A 10000-nucleotide genomic window follows, 5' to 3' on the forward strand; every position below is an offset into this window, starting at 1 on the left:
ACTAGTGGTATGTAGTAGCAGTAGTAATAGTAGAAGCATTAATGATGATAATAATAATAATAATAATAATAATAATAATAATAATAATAATAATAATAATAATAATAATAATAATAATAACAACAACAACAAATGCAAACCCAAACTTGACTTGGCAAATTCTATCATCTTTAAAACCTCGTTCACACATCGATGAATTTTGATGGCGAGTCTGTTACGACTCTGCTGCACCTTCCTGAAAGGCGACTGTGCTGCGAATATGTTGCGACTCTCATACTTGGCGAACCTGCTGCTGCAAATGCACTGCGAATGCGTTGCGAATGAGTGACGAACGTGTTGCAACTGCGTTGCGACACCAATACGAATTCTGTGACTATAGAGAACGCGTTGCGAACGCTCTGCCACACCGCTGCGAATGTAGTGCGACTCATCGATGGAGTATATTATATAGCAAATGCTTCTAACCTTTTCATATGTGTTTGAGCTCTCTTTGTGGGCTGTGCCATCAGGATGCTTCCATGGCAAGCTGAATTAGATTTCATATAGCTTAAGTTGGACCTTTAGCTGGAAGAGATTGAAATTGACCTGGCTGTGAATATATATATATATATATATATATATATATATATATATATATATATATATATATATATATATATATATATATATATATATATATATATATATATATATATATATATATTGACATCTTCAAGTATCTTGGGCACATACTGACTAAGGACATGACTGATGATGAGGACATCAGGAAATTGACCAAGCTGCTCATGGTGGTGGGCAACACACTGCTCAGAAAATTCTTTCTGTAGTCAGGAAATGAAGTTGTAGTCAGTAGCCACTGCTATTCCATATACTGCAACTCACTGTAGTCTAGCTAACGAGCAGCCATAATTAATAACTTCAAAGTGTGCTATGATGACATCCTTCAAAGGCTATTCATCCTACCTAGATAGACCAGTTCATCCTTGATATTTTCTAGCCACGACCTGAGATGTCTTGGCAGCATACGTATGCAGACACGCCGTGTTCAGTATGATGGTTAGGGTGGACAAACAGGATAACTCCATCATCCAGGAGGAGGCAGTAGACATGCAGGAGGAGGCAGTAGACACCTGCCGAAACGATTACTCCCAGTGAGGTCTAAAGCACTGTTAAGGGGGTGCTGTGAACTTATCATTAAACCCAGCTGTGACCTCACTGAACGTTTCCCTTTGTGTCTCACAACACAAGGGGGCAGTCACAGCCTGCCCTCTAAAGACAACTCTCTTCCTCCACACAAAACTACAAGCACCTAATAACACACATACCCTTCACTCAAAAATTTTAAAATCATCATGGCGACTCCCACACCAGCCTCGGAGTCCCCATCTGGGGAGGGGACCATAAATGTCCCCAGGTCGGACTGCCTTTCTGTCGACGACCCAAACTGTCTTGACACCCCCCTCAATTTTTTCTTCATTAACTTCTGCAACATTCGCGGTATAAGATCTAATTTTCAATCTGTAGAACACCACCTCTCCTCTTCTAAACCTCATCTTCTTTTCCTCACTGAAACTCAGGTGTCTGAGGCAACTGACAGTAGCCCCTTTTCTGTTCCCTTCTACTTTCTCTATCCTCATTTTCGATCCAAAGCTGGATGCTGCGTTTATGTGCGCAATGACTTAACCTGCTCTCTTGCCCACGCTCTTGAATCTTCTGAGTTTTCCACCATCTGGCTACGACTACAGAATCACTCTCATACTAAATTTATCTGTGCTGTATACCTCTCACCTAACTCCTCTAATTATAAGAAATTCTTTGACTACTTAACTCCCAAAGTGAGCACATTCTGACCCTCTTTCCTTTTGCAGAGATCTCCATTCTTGGAGACTTCAATGTTCACCACCAGCTTTGGCTTTCCTCTCCCTTCACTGACCATCCTGGTGAACTAGCCTACAACTTTGCTATCCTCCATGACCTAGAGCAATTGGTGCAACACCCTATTCGTATTCCTGACCGTCTTGGAGATACGCCCAACATTCTTGACCTTTTCCTGACCTCTAATCCTTCTGCTTATGCTGTCACCCTTCCTTCTCCGTTGGGCTCCTCCGATCACAATCTCATATCTTTATCTTGTCCTATCGCTCCAATCCCTCATCAGGATCCCCCTAAGCGAAGGTGCCTCTGGCGTTTTGCCTCTGCTACTTGGGGGGACCTGAGGAGGTATTTTGCTGATTTTCCTTGGAATGACTACTGCTTCCGTGTCAGAGACCCGTCTTTGTGTGCTGAGCGCATAACAGAGATGATAGTGTCTGGCATGGAGGCGTACATTCCTCACTCTTTTTCTCATCCTAAACCTTCTAAACCTTGGTTTAACACAGCTTGTTCTCGTGCTATACATATAATAGAGAGGTGGCCCAGAATAGGTACTTAAGCCTTCCATCACCAGAATCTCATGCACTTTATATTTCTGCCCGGAACCATGCCAAGTCTGTTCTCCAACTACCCAAAAACTCCTTCATTAACAGAAAATCTCAAAACCTTTCAAGATCTAACTACCCTCGTGATTTCTGGCATCTAACCAAAAATATCTCCAATAACTTTGCTTCTTCTTCGTTCCCTCCTCTACTTCAACCAGATGGCACCACTGCTATCACATCTATTTCTAAAGCTGAACTCTTTGCTCAAACCTTTGCTAAAAACACTACCTTGGACGATTCTGGGCTTGTTCCTCCCTCTCCTCCACCCTCGGACTACTTCATGCCACGTATTCAAATTCTTCGCAATGATGCTTTCCATGCCCTCGCTGGCCTAAACCCTCGGAATGCTTATGGACCTGATGGGGTTCCTTTTATTGTTCTCAGAAACTGTGCCTGTCTGTCAACATCTGCCTTTCCTTCTTGCTGGAAGTTTGCCTACATTCAACCTGTTCCTAAAAAGGGTGACCGTTCTAATCCCTCAAACTACCGTCCTATTGCTTTAATTTCTTGCCTATCTAAAGTTTTTGAATCTATCCTCAACAGGAAGATTCTTAAACATCTATCACTTTACAACCTTCTATCTGATCGCCAGTATGGGTTCCGTCAAGATCACTCTACTGGTGATCTTCTGGCTTTCCTTACTGAGTCTTGGTCATCCTCTTTTAGAGATTTTCGTGAAACTTTTGCTGTTGCCTTGGACATATCAAAAGCTTTTGATAGAGTCTGGCACAAAGCTATGATTTCCAAACTACCCTCCTACGGTTTCTATCCTTCTCTCTGTAACTTCATCTCAAGTTTCCTTTCTGACCGTTCTATTGCTGCTGTGGTAGACGGTCACTGTTCTTCTCTTAAATCTATTAACAGTGGTGTTCCTCAGGGTTCTGTCCTGTCACCCACTCTCTTCTTATTATTCATTAATGATCTTCTAAATCAAACTTCTTGTCCTATCCACTCCTACGCTGATGATACCACCCTGCACTTTTCCACGTCTTTTCATACACGTCCAACCCTTCAGGAGGTAAACATATCACGCAGGGAAGCCACAGAACGCTTGACTTAGGATCTTTCTAAAATTTCTGGTTGGGGCACAGCAAACTTAGTATTGTTCAATGCCTCAAAAATTCAATTCTTCCATCTATCAACTCGACACAACCTTCCAGACAACTATCCCATCTTCTTCAATGACACTCAACTGTCCCCCTCTTCTACACTGAACATCCTCAGTCTGTCCTTTACTTATAATCTGAACTGGAAACTTCACATCGCATCTCTAGCTAAAACAGCTTCTATGAAGTTAGGCGTTCTGAGACGTCTCCGCCAGTTTTTCTCACCCTCCCAGCTGCTAACTCTGTACAAGGGTCTTATCCGTCCATGTATGGAGTATGCTTCACATGTCTGGGGGGGTTCCACTTATACTGCTCTTCTAGACAGGGTGGAATCAAAAGCTTTTCGTCTCATCAACTCCTCTCCTCTAACTGACTGTCTTCAGCCTCTCTCTCACCGCCGCAATGTTGCATATCTAGCTGTCTTCTAACGCTATTTTCATGCTAACTGCTCTTCTGATCTTGATAACTGTATGCCTCCCCTCCTCCCGCGGCCTCGTTGCACAAGACTTTCTTCTTTCTCTCACCCCTATTCTGTCCACCTCTCTAACGCAAGAGTTAACCAGTATTCTCAGTCATTCATCCCTTTCTCTGGTAAACTCTGGAACTCCCTGCCTGCTTCTATATTTCCACCATCCTATGACTTGAATTCCTTGAAGAGGGAGGAGTGGCTTTGACCACTGCTTTGACCCTTTTATGGGACTGGCATTTCAGTGGGCATTTATTTTTATTAGATTTTTGTTGCCCTTGGCCAGTGCCCTTCCTACATAAAAAAAAAAAAAATCACCTCCATCAGGAACAGCTGTGTGAATGGGGTGGCCCATCCACAGGCAGTGGTTGACTCAGCTCCGTGATATATAATTAGGTCCGCAATACAGTAGTATGTTGTGTAGTGCATAAGTATATTGTGTTTTTCTCTGTTCCATAGTGTAAGATATGCTTGATGGCGAAATGAATCTTATTGTTGGTGTTGTTGTTATTACTATTATTATTATTATTATTATTATTATTATTATTATTATTATTTTATTATTATTATTATTATTATTATTATTATTATTATTATTATTATTATTATTATTATCATTATCATTATCATTATTATTATATCATTATTAATTTTATGTAAATGTGTGTGTGTGTGTGTGTGTGTGTGAGGAGAGAGAGAGAGAGAGAGAGAGAGAGAGAGAGAGAGAGAGAGAGAGAGAGAGAGAGAGAGAGAGAGAGAGATGAACATCAGGAAAAATTGTCTTTGCAGGGAAGTATCAGTCTACTGTCATCTAGACCCTAGCTAGTCGCAGCGGAGTCGCAACACGTTCGCCGTTCAAATTCGCCAGTATGTTAACAGGGCTGAAAGGATTTAAGAGACCAATCGCTGACAGGCTGCTTACGTAATGTTTCTCAATTGTGACTTTTTATCACTATCACTGCTTTATATCACAATTATGGCCTTTTAGAATATTAGATAAATACCGAAAAACTATTAATTACTACATTTAAGCTCATCCACATATTTTAAGACAAATCAACAATCTTGTGCTAATTCTAACAGAAATCACTTACCGACTTTGAGCATATCACTGAGGCAGTGAGACAGCATTAGGTGTTTCTGTCGTTGATGTGAATCACCGTGATTGTTCATGAGACCTGCAGTCTCATCTGATATCATATCAAATAATACAGCACCTTGTATTCGATTAAAAAGCGAAGTTTATTCTCTCACGTGCGCATTACTGTATTAGGGTCAGGGTTACAGTCCTTCTTTTACACTCAAGGCAGATACGTCTTATCATAGTTTATATTCACGAGTGCGCTACTCTTCGCAGCTAGCAGCAGCTGAAGTCCCAACTGGTTGCCATGGTAACAAGGCCAAGTGTTCGTGGCTCGCATTAACTCCATCTCACTAACTATAAATTAAAATGAGTAAGCTCTCTCTCTCTCTCTCTCTCTCTCTCTCTCTCTCTCTCTCTCTAGTGGATCAAGTAATTGCAATGTTCGCTATAGTCTGAGTTGCCGGTGGTCGCCAGCTATTTTAATGCAGAACTCGATATATGCCCTTACAGTTCTATGGAGATAAACATACTAAAATAACTTCTCGTGATACATTTTGATGTACTGCATCATGTTATAAAATATAAATCCCAGGTGTTTATGCTAACAATATCCACGTGATTCGGTGATGCACACTCTACAGAACAAATATTACAAACTAAATAATCGTAAATAGGCTTTTAATGTATTCACATTTATTTCTAATCTCCTGCTGCATAATCAATTTAAGATATTTTCCATTGTTTTTTTACAGAGACTAATATTTTATCTGGCAAGTTCCGAAACGGCTGAAACCATGCCGAGACGAAAGGACCGGCCAACATCAAACACACTGAGGGCTCTTGTACCTCTATACTCCTGCAGACCGGATAGTGACTCCACCTGCAGCCTGTATTGTCTGATTATTCATCGTATTTGCGCCTGTATTCTAACGGATATAGACACTGTTCTCTTCTTCCTTTCTGACTTTCGTTACTGAGGGCGGATTGTCCAGCGGGGCTATTACCCTTGCCCTAGCGGTGCGTTGTTTATACTGTCTGTCCCCAAGAACATGGCTCATTAGTTCTTCCCAGTTTGTGGTGGGTTAAGTTGGTGTTTGTTATACTCCTTTCTCATTCGGTGGGTTAAACAATGGTGACCTGAGAGGCTGCATAGTTGTTGGCGACCGGTAAGTGCCTAGGATTTGTTGTATTTGTGGCCTGCACTAAGCTATGTAAGAGGTAGCTTAGGGATAAGCTGTGACAGCTGTGAGAGGGGCTGTATCTAATCATGTGTGTGTGTGTGTGTTTGTATATATGTATATATATATATATATATATATATATATATATATATATATATATATATATATATATATATATATATATATATATATATATATATATTGTTATGACCACAATTCCCAACCCCTTCACCAAGCTGCTGTACTTGGACTAGCTTCACTGAGCCACCTACTATGTGGACTCAGTACAGGGCTCAAATAAGAGTGTACAGGATCCCTTGTGACTCCTGCACCCTTTTTCACAACAGCTGTAACTCCAGGTCACAATAATTTGAGGTCGTCAGCCTGTTTTACCTATCTACAAAAAAGGGAAATACTCCAAACAGCACTTAATACCCACAGCTGCAGAAGAATTGACAACCACATCTAGGAAAAACAGTTAACACCCAATAACGCGCATATGATTGAGGTTTAATACCCCATTGGGCTTCCACCCACCGTGACAGTCCTCCCACTGCCCAACAGTGTTATAGCCTCGAGCCGAACAGTGTCGTTTACTGCCTCCTGGGCGACAAGGGAGGGAGCAAAGTTTACTATGCAGCTAATTACTTAGATCCTCTGTGGCTGAACTGCCTCAGCTCGCAGTAGCATTTAAGACAAAACAGATTACTAACAAGACACAAGAAACTACTACGAAACGAAAGAGTTTCTCTGACACAAAAGCATTAGCATTAGTTATTCCAAGGAAAATCAAAATAGTACCTCCTCAGGTCCCCCAATCAACAGAGGAAAAACGCGAGGCACCTCCGCTATGGGTGATCCTGAGAAGGAATTGGAACGATTTGACAAGGTACAGATATGAGGTTGTGATCGGAGAAGCCCAACGAAGAAGACTGACAGCATAAACAGAAAGATTAGAGGTTGGGAAAAGGACAGAATGTTGGGTGTATCTCCAAAATGATCATGAATATTAGTAGGGTGTTGCAATTATTGCTCTAGATCATGAAGGATAGGAACGGTAAAGGCTAGTTCACCAGGTTAGTCGGTTAAGGGGGACGAAAGCCAGAACTGGTGGTGGATAACGAAATCTCCAAAAAGCAGATCTCTGTGAAAGGGAAGAGTGTTAGAATGTCCTCCACTTTTGGAAGTTAAGTAGTCAAAAGAAATTCTTTTATAGTCAGAGGAGTTAGGTGAGAGTTGTACAGCACAAGTATATTTGGTTTGAGAGTGACTCCGTAGTCGTAGTCAGATGATAAAAAAAAAATCGTGAGATTTAAGACCGTGGGCATGAGAGCAAGTCATGTCGTTGTGCACATAGACGCAACATCCAGCTTTGGATTGAAAATAAGGATAAGGTAGAAGGGAACAGAGAAGGAGCTACTGTCAGTCTCCTCATACACCTGTGTTTCGGTAAGAAAAAAGGTGATGAGGTTTAGCAGAGGAGAGGTGGTATTCCACAGATTGAAAATTAGATCTAATGCCACGAATGTTTCAGAAGATAATGAAGAAAAAGTTGTGGGTTGTGTCAAGACACTTAGAGTCGATACCACAGTCCAAACTGGGAAGTGAAGGGTGTGCGTGTATTAGGTGCATGTAGATTTGTGAGAAGGGTGAGAATATACCTAACACCTGTGAGATATACTTATTTCCGTATTCTGATATAGTGGAACTGTTGTAAAAATTAAACATGTATTTTTTTTTTCTTTGTTCAATACTGCTTCATCTACTTGCTAGTAATGCTTTGCCTGTTTGCTTGCGGTGTTCTGGGACTGCTTTATCTGCTTGCTGATAGTGTTCTGGTACAGCTCTATCTACTTGAACGTCTCACTTTATATTCAACACAAATTCAGTAAAATTGAATTACACGTGTATGAGTTAAACAAAAATCTTCAGTTTCGTAATAAGTACAACAAGAATAGATTGTGTGTGTAACGGTATCTTCCATTCACAATAAGGATTCTTTTTTTTTTTCAGGCTACTCAATCCTGAATTTTTATAACGTTTTAACATCTGTTTAAAACTGTCTCAAGAGCATCAAGTGGCCTGGGTGCTAAAAGTATGCGCTGACCATTAATAACTATGCATGGGAAGGAAGACAGAGGTGGGTGTTGAGACAAACTTATTCGAAATTATCAACTATTTACAACTTGAAAATGACCATAAATGCAAAATAGCCAGTTGATAACGACGAACACAGCCAGAATCGCAATTCTTATCTTAGAACTTGAGAAGGAAAAAAAAAAAAAAATAACCTACCATGAAATGGACTCCTTCAGGTGGGGAGAAGAGCTGACAACTGTGCAGCGAGTGTTGCCGGCAGACTGTTAAAAGTGTGTGCTGGCAAGTTAAGATGTTGTACGAACGTGCAACGGAATTCAAAACACTCAAATCTTCCTATGGTACGCCCAGTGGCGGTATTGCCGTAGGGGGTGGTGGGTAGGAGCGGGGCGGCACATGGCCTCATTTTAGGATGTGCCTCCACGTGTGCATTTCAGGGCGGTGCTCCCCGTTTAAATAACTAGACAAATTGGTAACACACTGATAAAAAAAAACAGCAAGAAGTAATAGAAGAATTAATTTTCTTGAATGGGTCTATAATAACATGATGCAAAAAATGTGGATAAGGTAACAGACATTTAACTAACACCGATTTAATATCAGATTAATGTACGCATAACATGGTTGTTGTTTAATTATAATCCGAAGTCGAAACTATAGAGTGCGAACGTTCGTATTTTGCCAACGAATTAAGTAACAGGCGTCCCTCCCTCTTAAGTCTGCTTCACGTACGAACACAACAGCAGCGGAAGGACTGTGTGATTTTTGTTGATTATCTTTCTTATATTGTAGTTCATATATAATCATTAATATATAGTTATAATATTACTAATGCTGGATAATTTAGAATTTAGTGTCTTGACTATAATGAAGAGTTGACCCCCAACCACGTGTGTGGCTAGTGGACCTGGTTAAACATGGTTAAGTGGGATTATGAGCATGTTTAGGGAAAGAATATATGCTCTTAACGCTATGACAAAAATTGATGAATTTATGTATATATATATATATATATATATATATATATATATATATATATATATATATATATATATATATATATATATATATATATATATATATTCTATTAGAGTCTTGCCACCTCCGTATCAGAGAGATTTCGTATGATAGTGATTAACTTTGGAGAGCTTTACAGGACCTGGTAGTCGCTGGATACCACTGTTTCATTAAGATTGATTCACCACTGTTCTGACTGAGGCTGCACACTGCTTGTACCGGAGAGATCACTGGTTGCTTGACTTAATGGATGTTGCTGGAGATGACGGTGGTAGACTAGATGGTGGTGGCTGACTTCTTCGATGGATATTGTTGGTAGCATGTAGAGGTCATTTGGATTATGGTTGACTGTACGAGTAAAAGAACACAAAGTTGATTAGATTTCTTCTTGATTTAATGATGGACAGAGATGCACACGCATGACACCGAGACACTGATTATGACGGACGTGACGATACTTGATTCTCTCTCTCTCTGTGAACTGATTGTGAACTGTTTGTGAACTGATCTGGAATTCTCTGTGAAGTAACTGCGAACCGACCTTGAATTGGCTCTTGGTACGCGTACAGGCT

General features: G+C 40.5%; 1 protein-coding gene across 6 annotated transcripts in view; it reads right to left on the reverse strand.

Annotated features, from left to right (window-relative positions):
- Window positions 1-8733, reverse strand: part of LOC135109055 (sodium- and chloride-dependent glycine transporter 1-like) — a 158076-nt gene extending 149343 nt beyond the window's left edge. For 2 of the 6 annotated variants that reach the window (XM_064020064.1, XM_064020065.1), the window contains exon 1: window positions 5144-5454. In XM_064020064.1, the coding sequence (XP_063876134.1) occupies window positions 5144-5249 (106 nt within the window). In that variant the 5' untranslated portion in view covers window positions 5250-5454. Of the gene's footprint in view, window positions 1-5143; window positions 5466-8605 lie in introns of those variants that run through there. The other 4 variants (XM_064020059.1, XM_064020063.1, XM_064020062.1 and 1 more) reach the window with 4 other exon arrangements.
- Window positions 8734-10000: the final 1267 nt, after the last annotated feature.

Source organism: Scylla paramamosain, chromosome 18, assembly GCF_035594125.1.
Source record: "Scylla paramamosain isolate STU-SP2022 chromosome 18, ASM3559412v1, whole genome shotgun sequence".
Lineage (NCBI taxonomy): Eukaryota > Metazoa > Arthropoda > Malacostraca > Decapoda > Portunidae > Scylla > Scylla paramamosain.